The sequence below is a fragment of the Agelaius phoeniceus genome, chromosome 11 (assembly GCF_051311805.1).
Source record: "Agelaius phoeniceus isolate bAgePho1 chromosome 11, bAgePho1.hap1, whole genome shotgun sequence".
Classification (NCBI taxonomy): Eukaryota; Metazoa; Chordata; class Aves; order Passeriformes; family Icteridae; genus Agelaius; species Agelaius phoeniceus.
Window position 1 is genome coordinate 4622601 of NC_135275.1, and position 14164 is coordinate 4636764.

Consider the following 14164-nt stretch of genomic DNA (forward strand, 5'->3'; position numbering starts at 1 on the left):
AGCACAACACTTTTTCTGACCACACCAAAACACTCTTGAGTTGTCTATATTTTCTCTGAGTATTTTATTAGCATGAATCCTTTTTTTTTTCATTCATTAGGATTGCTTGGCATGCAGACAAAATGTTGGCAAAATGTTCAGCGAAAAGCTCTGAGTGAATGCACATTTTAACAGAGAACCTTTTAAAAACAAGCACAAGATTGAGTGGTTCTCCTATCAGATGCAGATTTATTAGGGAAATATCAGGGATTTATACATGGAATTACAACCCAATTATGATGTTACTGGGTAAATAAAGGTTGGATGACATCTAACTTTACAAGTCTATTTTCTTTATAGTTCTGGATAGATTTTACTAGACAGGAGGAAAGGAAAAATCTGCAGTTACCAGGAGCCATTTTATGGCCTCTAAATGTATCAATAATCCACAAAATCTCTCTGAGTGATGAAAAGCAGATAATTTCCCAGCAGAAAAATGAAACATTCCCATCCCAAACCAGGCCATCCACACCTGGTGAAACCTCTCAGTGCTCTTGCTGCAGTCTTTAGGGTGTATTGAGAATATCTCAAATCAAAGAGCACCAACCTTCAAATCCAATGGCTCCATTTTAGGGACCATTCTGCCAAGAGCAGCTCCAAAGCAGCCAGAAACCCAAAAAATCATTTTACAGACTCTCACAATCCCCAGCTGCAGCGTGAGAAAAAGGAGCTCAAAATACAAGAGAAAAGGAGCTCAAGACAGGAGAGTAATTCTGCAGAAAAGATATTAAAAGCACTCTCTTGTGCACTTCAAAAATTGAAGAATTGCCCCAGATGATGACCTGAGAGACTTGTGAAGGAGCACAAAACAACCAGAGCCAAAATATAATGATTTTCAGTGGCAAAATGTAACAAAGAGCTGGTTTTTAACCCAAAGCAAGCAGGGCTGCTCCAGAATCTCCATAAATAATCAGCCTTTGCCATTCAAAAACACAGACTCACCAAGACTGTTCAACTGCTGAACAAGATGGATTTTCCCAAAAATGCAGCAATCCTAGAGGGAAGAACCAAGCAAGCTCCCTGGTTTGATGGCAATATCCTAATCTGAAAGCATGAGCTCTGCAAATACTTTTATACTTATAAAGTATATTTATAAGTGTGTCCCATTTTCTATCTCTGAGCAGGGATTTCATGGCATAAATTTCACTAAAATACCCCAGGATTTTTGGAAGGACACAAATTCTGGGTTTGAAGCAAAACTTTGGACTTAATAAGTTGCAGTAAGTGCCACCAGACTCTGCATTTTGTAGAGAATATCTAAAACTTCATTAACAAACACCTATTGTGAAGCTGCCAAAGGCATTTATGGGTTAATACCTGCTAAATAATACATTAATAATTTTATTTTTTCTTAAATTTTATGTTAGCAAGCTGAAAGTTACTGAAAGTCAGGCCTGGCAATCAGACTTTAATTATTACTACTGTTAATGATGGCAGGTGTTAAAGGGTGCTTGTTTTCCCTTCTTGGATCCCTCTCATATATATATATATATATATATATATATATATATATATATATATATATATATATATATAAAAATAAGAGAGAGATATATATATAAAATATATACATATAAAAAAAGAGGGATATATATACGTATAAATATAAAAGAGGGATATAAATATATATATTTTTATATATTTATATCCCTCTTTTATATTTTTTATACATATAAATATATAGCCCTCTTTTCATATATATATATATTATATAAAAAATAAGAGGGATATATATATATAAAATATATATATATAAATAAGAGGGATATATATAATATCTATAAAAGAGGGATATAAATGAATATATATATTTATATCTTTATATCCCTCTTTTATATTTATATATATATATATATATAAATATATAGCCCTCTTTTCATATATATATATATATATATATGAGATAGATATACCTAAAATTTTTTCTAGGTATACATATGAGCTAGATATACCTAGAAATACCTAGATTTTTTTTCTGGGTATGCCCATGCTGATGGCATTAGGTATTTGACAGTTGTTTCCAGCATGTTCTACAATTATAAATGAATATATATATTTATATCTTTATATCCCTCTTTTATTTATATATATATATATAGCCCTCTTTTCATATATATGTATATATATATATGAGATAGATATACTTAAAATTTTTTTCTAGGTATGCATATGAGCTAGATATACCTAGAATTTTTTTCTGGGTATGCCCATGCTGATGTCAGAATGCATTAGGTATTTTACAGTTGCTTCCAGCATGTTCTACAATTATAAATGAATATATATATTTATATCTTTATATCCCTCTTTTATATATATATATATATATATATATATATATATATCCCTCTTTTCATATATATATATATATATATATATATATATATATATATATATATATATATATATATATATATATATATGAGCTAGATATACCTAGAAATACCTAGAATTTTTTCTGGGTATGCCCATGCTGATGTCATTAGGTATTTGACAGTTGTTTCCAGCATGTTCTACAATTATAAATGACTATATATATTTATATCTTTATATCCCTCTTTTATATATATATATATATATAAAATATAGCCCTCTTTTCATATATATATATATATATATATATATATATATATATATATGAGATAGATATACCTAAAATTTTTTCTAGGCATATATATGAGCTAGATATACCTAGAAATACCTAGAATTTTTTTCTGGGTATGCCCATGCTCATGTCAGAATGCATTAGGTATTTGACAGATGTTTCCAGCATGTTCTACAATTATTTTTCCAAGGTTAAACATGTAACAGAGAGCCATGTCCTCGTGCTCCACCCCAAACTTTCTTAAGAAGCCCTGTGGACCCTTTCCAGCTGATAAAACAGCTGCAGCACCTGCACAGGCTGCAGGGACTGAATGATCTCTGCTTCAGAAGCATCCCTGGGACACAGCTGTGAGAAAATGAATGATGAGGTACAAGGGTAGAGATACTGGCAGAGGGAGGAAGGAACACAAATCACTGTTAAATATAATATTAGGAGACACCTGTTTGAGTTTTTATGGAACACAACTCAATATTGGGTTGTTATCACCAGTGCTGCTGTCCATGAGATCAAACATCCCCAAGTTTCTGCCCACATTCCGTTTTTTGTCACTAGACAGGTAAACAGCATTTCCCCCATATCATAATCCATCAAGAGGCATAATTACATTTTAATTGACCAAAAATTGCAATTAAATTCCTCACAGTGCACAACCCAAGTCACCTGTTTCCTTTAAAAATAATATTTAAAGACTCAGATAAAGTTACAGTTTATTTTAGAGAATGTCTAAGTCATTGTGTCAATCATTCTGTAAATGAAATTCCACTGCTCAATTCTATCATTTGATCACATGATTAATTAACATCCAAATGATATTTGCTTACCTCAGCAGCCTGTGTCTCCTGGTGTAATAAAGTCAGACCTGTCAAGTCTTCCAAGAAGGAATGTGAAGAATTAAAAACTTTGGCTAGGAAATGAAACCCTTCTCGTTCATACTGCTCAAGGACCTGCCAAATAAACACACGGAGAAATATTTCAAATGTAATACCCAGAATCTGATTCATCCTCATATTTGGCTGACAAAATAAAAGCAGATTCTTTCTGAGCACTCAGAAAATGCCTGGATACTGCAACCAGGTAAAAATGACCGAGAATAAAACAATAATTTTTGCCAACTCAATCTCTACAGTGAGGAAAGGTGGAAGAAAGAGGGAAGAGAAATGGTTTAAGTATTAATTATATTAATTAAATAATAAGGTTCAAGATGTCCTGCTTTAAATACATTTTTTATGACAGATGATAGGGCAAGAAGGAAAACATAATATATATAACATAAAACATAATTCTATATAAAATACAATATATATATAAAATAAAACATAATTATAAATAATATAATTTAAATAATTATATTATATAAATTATATTATATATAATCTATATAAGATAATAAATTATAATTATATATGATATGGCATGATATAATATAATATAATAAATATAATATAATATAATATAATATAATATAATATATATAGATTTATATATATTTCTAACATTATATATCATATTAGAATATTATATAATATATATTTATATAATATATATTATATTATAGATATAATATATATTACATATATTATATAGATATAATATTTCTAAATATCATATTATTTACCTAAGATATTATTTTTATACATTGTATTATTATCTATATATAATATATTTTTATATTATATTTATATTATTGTATAGCATTTATATGTCATATTATATATAATAAATTATATAATAAGGTTTAAGATTTCCTGCTTTAAATACACTTTTAATGCCAGATAATAGGGCAAGAAGGAGAACTTGGCTGCTCAGCCATGAAAGGAGCATTAGAGTGCCACAAAACACAACAAAATATTGTTCCAATATCAGGGCAGGGAAAGAACCCTGCTGGGACAGCCTGAACAATTCCCTGAGAAGGTGCCCAAGCCCAACACCCCCCAGCCTCCAGAGATCCATGATCCTGAGGCTCTTGTATCTTTATTTTTCTGCTTTAATTTTCCCAGTTCAGTTTTTATTTGGACAATTTTACAAGCTCCTACAAGAACTGGGAGGTTTTCGTTTCTATTCCTCTCAAGGCCTGAGCCTGTAGAAGTTTATTTCAGCCTTAGGGAAGGAGTTGCCAGGCTGATTTCAATTGAGGGAAGGGAATTTAAATATCAAACATGACCCCAATCCTACACATTTTGGGACAGCAGGCAAGCAGAAAATGGAAGAACTTATGCCTGAGCAATGCCAGGATCCATTGTTTCTTTATTTTTGTTCCAAGTTCTCATCATTTCATCCAAACACAACTTTTCCTGCAGAACCTCAAGCAGCAGAGCGGGATTTATGCAGGAACCTCAAAACCAAACATTTAAACAGAAAGGAGCAGAATGTGTGACAGGGAAAGGATCACCAGGATCCCCCTGGATCCAGAAAAGGCAGGATTTTCACAGGAATGGAAATACTCCCATCAGAATCCATCAAATCACAATTACTCTCACTCCTTCCCAGTTTAACAATTCCTAATGGCCCCAAACACCCAATTCATTGAGAAAAGTGTGGGAACTTGCCCAGCCCAACAACATTCTTCAGCAAAACACATCCCATGGGCTCTTACATTGGAATTCAGGCTCGTTAAAAACCACATTTATACTTAGCTGACAGGATTCTGAGCTTACTGATAAAAATACACTGGGATCCTCACTCAGCTCTTCATGCAAAACTATCTAATGCAGAATTAGGTTTCAAAAAACACAACCAGAAACAACTGAAACACAACTATTAAATGGAAGACAGATAGAAAAGGTGATTATCAAACATTTGGCACCTTTCTGATCACACTTTTTCTTCTAAAATAATCAAAATTAGCACTTCTCATTCTTTTCCTGAATCTACAGGAATTGTTCTTCATCCTCTAAAGATTTCTTTTGCCATAGGGGTTTAGTGTGTGTGTGCAATGACTGATAAATAGAATCACAAATTAAAAAAGAAAAAAGGATTCAAAAAACCCCAATATTGGGAGCATTTATTTGTATTTTTCGTGGGTTTTTTATTCCTGAGATAAATGAAATAACATGAACATTCACAATGCAACACAGGGAACCGAGCAACTTCAGCATTTTTTGGAGATGTGTCCTCTCAATATTATCCACTAAATATGGTGGGGTTGCACTGTGGATTTACACATTCCATGAGAATTCTGGGTTTCAAAATCCCACTAAAACAACCCAAGTGCTGCAGTCTCTTGCACAGGCACCAATTTCTAAGCCTGGAGTGTGTTCACAGCCCTGGCTGTGGGAATTCCTCACCCTGGCAGGGGTTTTTGGCCTTTTGGCTTTTTCTTCCCCCCAAAATTTTTGGAGGAACCACAAAAGCAAATTAAAATGTATATATAACTACACAAATTAAAATTTATATTATATATAATACAGATGTATAACATAATTTATATACTATAATATTTATAAATATGATATTATTTCTATATTATATTATATATATAATTTATATGGATTACATTATTTATACATATTATATAATATCTATTGTTATATTATATTTATATTATTATATAATATATACTATACACAATAATATTATTATATAATATATACTATACACAATAATATATACAATACAATATATAGAAAAATACATATAATATGGTATTATATTGTATCTATATTATATTATTATATTAATTATTTATTATTTATATATTATTTCATATAAAATTTATAGATATTATAAATTATATAAATATAAACGATTATATAAAAATACAGTAGATTACCTTAATATTAATACATATACTAATAAAATTAATGAAATATTAATAAGGTCACAGATCCAGGAGTTTCAGGTACATTATTTTTAGATTGTTTTGTACTGGTATACATTAATCTGACCACATCTATTGCTAAGGAATGATTTAAACATTTCTCTTCCCACTGTGGGGCAGACATCTTCCATGGTGCCACAATGGCAAATTCAGGTTTGGGTAACAAATCTGACCATACACACAGGATCTCAAAAACCTGAAGCACAAGAATAAAGAACATTTTTTTCCCCTAGCAGCAACCCCAGAAGCCTGAAAAGCTGCATTTAAAAGTGGACTTGCTGATTCTACTGATTTGTTTTTTACAATGAGGCCGGCCTGCTGAATGGGAGTATTTATTAAATAGTTTAAAATCCAGAATTCCAGGCACATGAGCCAACAAATGTCACATCAGAGAGGCAAAAAAGCACCTGCAGCAGCACATGTGCTGCCTGAGGAGGCAGCACTGAAGAAGAGACCCACTATAATAAAATCCTTTTGATACAGGCAGTGACTGGGTGCAGCCAGGATATTCTCTGAAAAATCTTTTCCTTAGGATTTTTCCTCCTGAGAAGCTGAGAGGGCTCAGGAACAAAATGTACCCAATGGTTATCTGCTGCTGTGGAATGCAACAGGGGCATCTGGGATTGGGCTCATGTGGTTGTTTATATATAATTAATATAATTATATCAATTATAATTACTATAATTAATATTATTAATATTAATTATATTAATTATATAATATTTATAATAATTTAATTCATGGCCAATCACAGTCAGCTGGCTTGGACTCTCTGGTCAGTCACAAGATTTTATTATCATGTCATTCCTTTCTTTTCAAGACTTCTGATGAAATAATTTCTTTTACTCAGGAACAAAATGTACCCAATGGTTATCTGCTGCTGTGGGATGCAATAGGTGAATCTTTGATTGGTCTTATCTGGTTGTTTCTAATTCATGGCCAATCACAGTCTGGCTGCCTCAGACTTTCCGGTCAGTCACAAAATTTTATCATTTCATTCCTTTCTTTTCAAGCCTTCTGATGAAATAATTTCTTTTATTCTTTTAGTAGAGTTTTACTCTATCATTTTAATATAATATACATAATAAAATCATAAATCAGCCTTGTGAAACATGGAGTCAAGATTCTCATCTCTTCCCTCATCCTGGGACCCCTGTGAACACCACCACAACTGGGAGAACATTTTGTCACCCTCAGGGACTTTATTTCCCAAATGAGATGATGGAAACCCCCCAGTAGCACAAAAGGAACTCCACAAACTGCCCACCTCTAACCTTTCCTCCCCAAATTCAGGAGCAGCTTTTCTCTGATAAATAGAACAGGGCACAGGAATAATTTTTTTTTTCTCTGATAAATGCAACAGGGCACAGATTTGTTCAGCAGCCACTGACCAGCCCTCAGAAAGGAAAAAGAATGAGGCAAAATAATCTCAAATTCCTATGCCAGGAGACCACACAGGGAGTAATCACACAAGAATAAAACCGGTCTGAACAACAAATAGACAAAATAATTCTAAAAAATGTTTCCAGATTTAATTAGTGACCAATTTGCTGTTGCATGGAAAGGAAATTTTCTCCTATTTAATCATCAAAGGCCCAAGGCTGGCATGAATTTGCTTTTGCACTTCTGAACAATTCCCCACCATCCTTGGTCCCACTGAGATCCTCCCAAGGATCAGCTCTACAGGAGCAGAACACTTGAGAGATGCCACAATTTGTATTGTTCTTGATCTCAAACCAGGCACTGTCTGCCCACAGATGCACAAAATCCCACCTGAACCTTTTCAGGAACAAACCCAGCCCTTCAGTGATGTGTCACTATGCAGCAATTCATTTTCCAGGCAGAAAAAACCCTATAAAAGAACAACAAAAAGAAGCAGAAATACGTAATTCTTGCACCCAGCCTGGCAAGCTGGAGCAGGAAGGGATTTATTAAGGAACTCTCAGCTTTTCCTCACCTGCAGGTCACTTCTCAGAGCTTAGGAGAGCTGGAAATCACCAATTCCTTCTGGCTTTCCTGGCTGCTCCAAACCCTGCCAGGAGAAGCCACATTTCCACAGCACAGCTCCTGACATGAAATCTCTCAGGTTGATGCCACAGCCTTGATTTCAGCCTCCACTTCACAGAGCCAGAGCTCCAGAATGGTTTTTTTTTCTCCACACAATGGCATTTTAATAGAAGAAATCAAGCTGTGGATGCACACCATCCCACCAGGACCAAATGCACGGGCTGCCAAAGCTTTCTGAGTAAATGATACCCAGTAACTCATTTCATGAGCAATCTTCTCTTTCTGGCCTGTTTACTGAAGTGAAAAAAACCCCAAATCTCATGGCAGGAGGAAAAAAATACAGAAAAAAATACAGGCTTGGAGTAAAAGGACTTGCTTTGCAATGAGAAACAGATGTGCAGGCCTGGTGTTATATTCTGTTTAACAGCATTCTGCACAAAGCCCTCCCAATTGCTGGGTACAGAGACATTCAGAGAGAGAATCTGGCTCCAGGATTGCTTCACAGCAGAAAAGTTAAAATCTGCTTGAGCAAAAACACAAAAAGCAAGCTCCAAACCCAAAGAAACTGGCTACTGATGCAAAACTGGCTCTTGTTTTATTTCTGTCACATCAGTTTCAAACTTTTTTTTTACCAGTGTTTACATTTGGGTTGGCTTTTTTTTTTCCCCTTTTTTAAAGTAGGTTGCCTCTGCAGAGCTTGAATCAGGGCTGTTTACTTTCCAGGAAAAATAAAATAAGGAATGAATGCTACCAGCTGGATTATTTACACTAAAGATTTCTGGGTGATTTACCCCCAAAACAAGTTCCTGGATTATTTACACTAAGATTTTTGGGTAATTTACCCCCAAAACAAGTTCCTGCATTATTTATACTAAATCAGATTTCTGGGTGATTTACCCCCAAAACAAGTTCCTGGATTATTTACATTAAGATTTCTTGGTAATTTACCCCCAAAACAAGTTCCTGGATTATTTACACTAAGTCAGATTTCTTGGTAATTTAGCCCCCCAAAACAAGTTCCTCCATTATTTATACTAAATCAGATTTTTGGGTAATTTACCCCTCAAAACAAGTTCCTGGATTATTTGTTATAAATAAGATATCTTGGTAATTTACCCCCAAAACAAGTTCCTGCATTATTTACACTAAAATAAGATTTCTTGGTAATTTACCCCCAATACAAGTTCCTGCTTATTTACACTAAAGATTTCTGGGTGATTTACCCCCAAAACAAGTTCCTGGATTTTTTACACTAAATCAGATTTCTTGGTAATTTACCCCCAAAAAACAAGTTCCTGGATTTTTTACACTATGATTTTTTGGTAATTTACCCCTCAAAACAAGTTCCTGGATTATTTACACTAAAGATTTCTGGGTGATTTACCCCCAAAACAAGTTCCTGGATTATTTACATAAAGATTTTTGGGTAATTTACCCCCAAAACAAGTTCCTGGATAATTTATACTAAATCAGATTTCTGGGTGATTTACCCCCAAAACAAGTTCTTGGATTATTTACACTAAGTCAGATTTCTTGGTAATTTACCCCCAAAACAAGTTCCTGGATTATTTATACTGAATCAGATTTTTGGGTAATTTACCCCTCAAAACAAGTTCCTGGATTATTTGTTATAAATAAGATATCTTGGTAATTTACCCCCAAAACAAGTTCCTGCATTATTTACACTAAAATAAGATTTCTTGGTAATTTACCCCCAATACAAGTTCCTGCTTATTTACACTAAAGATTTCTGGGTGATTTACCCCCAAAACAAGTTCCTGCATTATTTATACTAAAACAAGATTTCTTGGTAATTTACCCCCAAAACAAGTTCCTGCATTATTTACACTAAGATTTTTGGGTAATTTACCCCCAAAACAAGTTCCTGGATTATTTACACTATGATTTTTTGGTAATTTACCCCTCAAAACAAGTTCCTGGATTATTTATACTAAATCAGATTTTTGGGTAATTTACCCCCAAAACAAGTTCCTGGATTTTTTACACTAAGTCAGATTTCTTGGTAATTTAGCCCCCCAAAACAAGTTCCTGGATTATTTACACTAAATCAGATTTCTGGGTGATTTACCCCCAAAACAAGTTTCTACATTATTTATACTAAAGAAGATTTCTGGATAATTTACCCCCAAAACAAGTTCCTGCATTATTTATACTAAATCAGATTTTTGGGTAATTTACCCCCAAAAACTTCCTGGATTATTTACCCTAAATAATTTTTTTGGTAATTTACCCCCAAAACAAGTTCCTGGATTATTTACCCTAAATAAGTTTTCTTGGTGATTTACCCCCAAAGGGCTTCCCTCCCTCAGAGGGGGCAGGTACTTCACTAAACATTTCAGAGTAACAAAAAAATCTCAATATTCCAGGCTCTCTTTAGCAATTGGCCAGGCCTGGATATATTTTTACACCCTGTTAACTCCCTGCTTATCACAGGCCATGCAGCAAGGATAGAAAATTACTGTTCACCTGCTGAAAAGACATTTGGAAAATAAGACAGATGTGAAAAAGTCTTGCCAGCTCCATTCTTCAAAATTCAATGTATCTGCTGTTAAAACAGCAACTTAATAAAAGTTTTATGCTCTGAAGAATCCTCCTGAATAAGAAGAGAACAAGCTGAGCCACTGAGTTAATATTCAAAATTTTATCACACAACCCATAATTCTGGCTTCCTTAAAAAAAAAATCCTCATTCCCAAACCCTTGCCTTTTCCCAAAGTTCTCCATTTTTATTTTATTGCCATCTGATCCTAAAAAGTCGTCAAGGAAAGTCTAATAAGGTGATGCTGTAATACAGCAATGAAAAAGAAAGCAATAAAATTGCACTTTTGTGAGGATCGTGGAATGACTTTTCAGGGCCTTTCAGTTCATGGGTTTGGAACAGGAAAGTCTGAGAATTTGACATGAAAAAAGATAATACTCCAAAAATGACCTCAAATGGAATTACCTAAAACCTGTGCATTCCCAAATGATTAAGTCTGAGAATAAAGTTCTGCAGAAAGCTGTGCTCCAGGTGTGCACTGAACAAGGAAACACTGGAAATTCAGAAACCATGAGACAAAAATGGCAAAATTTTGGGCTCAGGTCCAAACCATGAAATCACCCTCTGCACACACACAGTTCTCTCCTTCCCTCCCCATCACCTGTACTAAAAATGAAAGCAAATCAGTATTAAAAGCTTAACTAATATATATATATATATATATATATAAAAGTTATATATATATAGTTATAGTTATATATATATAGTTATATATATTAGTTATATATATATTATATATATATCAGTTATTAGTTAACTTATATATATTAGTTATATATATAGTTATATATATATAGTTATAGTTATATATATATAGTTATATATATATAAGTTATATATATATAGTTATAGTTATATATATATAGTTATATATATTAGTTATATATATATTATATATATATCAGTTATTAGTTAACTTATATATATTAGTTATATATATATAGTTATAGTTATATATATTAGTTATATAAAGTTATAGTTATATATATATTAGTTATATATATAGTTATAGTTATTTATATAGTTATAGTTATATATATAGTTATATATATTAGTAATATATATTATATATATTAGTTATTAGTTAACTTATATATATTAGTTATATATATAGTTATATATATATAGTTATATATATATTAGTTATATATATACAGTCATAGTTATATATATAGTTATATATATATATTAGTTATATATATAGTTATAGTTATATATATATAGTTATATATATTAGTTATATATATTAGTTATTAGTTAACTTTTATATATATATTAAAAGCTTAACTAATCCAAGTACAACGTGCTGAAAAATCATTTAAGGAGGAGATTGTTGTTTTAATTCAGAGTAGGAGAGGAGGGATCCAAATGAGCTTTGCCTGTTGCTATTTCCTACCCTGATTTTGAACAGCAAGGGGCAGAAAATGGAGAATTAACTCACTGATCAATCAGCTCTGAAAGGTCTCTGCAGGTTTTTTTTAGCTTGGGATTTTTCAGTTTCTTTTGAATCATGAAAAGGAGGAAAGTAGAGCTCTCAGAAATTTAAGAAATGCCAGTTTAAGCATGGCCTTGTCAACATTTAGTTCTTGGGAGATGCATGCATTATTTTCTGGAATAATCTTGATGTGCTTCATCAAGTAGCCATTTTCTGTGATAAGACTATCTGACAGATAAAACTGCAGGATTTTGATTTAAGATTTTAAATCCTAAGATTTTAAGATTTAAGATTTTTGATTTAAGACAGCTGCTCTTTCCTTTCTTAAATCTTTCTCACAACTTATTTCAAATGCAGCAGCATCCCCAGATTCCAGACTAAGGAAGTTCCACTGCACAGCACACAAGCTGAGAGCATTCCCTGCCTGCAAACAGGATTGCAGAGATGTGAAAAGAAGCAAAAGGACCAAGAGAAGAATCAAGATCTCTATTTTAGAGAGTGAGCAAGAGGCACAAAAGGGGTTTTGGCAGCCAGCACCATCAGATCCTGGTCCTGTGCATGTGGGTACATCCCTCAATCCCCTCCCTGCTCACTCCATGTTTTCCTCAGGATGGATGTTTACAACTTGGATATTCACAACTTCATTTATTCCACTCTGCTTCCTGTGCAGCCTTTCAGCTGCTGAGCTCATCAGCAGCCCCAGCTCCTTCTGGCATCACTCACCCTCTGCTGAAATCCCTCAGCCCTCCCTGCCCCTTCCCAGGCAAGGACAATTTGGGGATTTGGGGTCAGCCATGTGCAGGGACAGGTACCTCATCCCCAGAGCAGCATCCACTGCCTGCAGAGAGCCCCTAAATCATCCCCAGAGCAGCATCCACTGCCTGCAGAGAGCCCCTAAAGCTGGGGGAGAAGCAAGGGCACTTCCCAGCATGTAAAGAAATGTCAAGAAATGTCAAGAAATGATTGTTCTGCCAGCAAAGCACCTGCCTGATGCTGAGTGATGCTTTGGCTGCTGGCACAAAGTGTGGCAGGAGTGGCCCAGCTCTGCAGGGCTGGTTGGAGCCAGAAGGGAGTGGGTGCTGCCCAGGAAAAGTCATTTATTGCAGCCAGCCCTGAAGGAGGCAGAGCTGGCCCACCCTGAGCTCCCAGCCCTGGCACAACCTGCAGCTGCTCAGGGCTCCCTGAGCCACAGCTCCAGCTGAAAAATCCACATTTTATGGGTGACTGCAGAGCAAAGAGGATGAGACTCTGGATGTGCTGCAATACCTGTGAAAACAGCACTGGAGGAGCAGCATTTCCTTCAAAACCATATTTAGCAGGTTTCAGAGATTTCTATTTTACTATCTCTTAAAATTGAATTGCCTCCACTCTTCCAATTTCAAATAAAAGAAACAATTCTGCAAGGACAGATATATCAGCACTATGGAAAAATTAAAAAAAAAAAGTCAAACTTAGCTTAAGCTGTTCAAAAATATTTGCAAACAAAGATCAGCTTTCCCATAAAGCAAAGCTGGTGATTGGTTAAGTTGAAGAAAACAGACAGCAGGGTAGAGAGATACCTGTCAAAGACTGCAATGAGAATGCAGAAAAACATCTGAAAAACAAGCACAATAATTAAAATAGAAAAGATAATTAAAAATATTGTGTCTCCATGAATATGCACTGAATCCTTGGAATAACTGAATAACTTGGAAATAATAATAAC

The 14164-nt window shown here is 33.9% G+C and overlaps 1 protein-coding gene across 1 annotated transcript in view; it reads right to left on the reverse strand.

The window, feature by feature from the left end:
- The window catches only part of ATG7 (autophagy related 7), a 102386-nt gene that overhangs the window by 55658 nt on the left and 32564 nt on the right, over window positions 1-14164 (reverse strand). The window contains exon 19 of the mRNA XM_077184793.1: window positions 3463-3585. Within this exon, the coding sequence (XP_077040908.1) occupies window positions 3463-3585 (123 nt within the window). The remainder of the gene's footprint in view (window positions 1-3462; window positions 3586-14164) is intronic.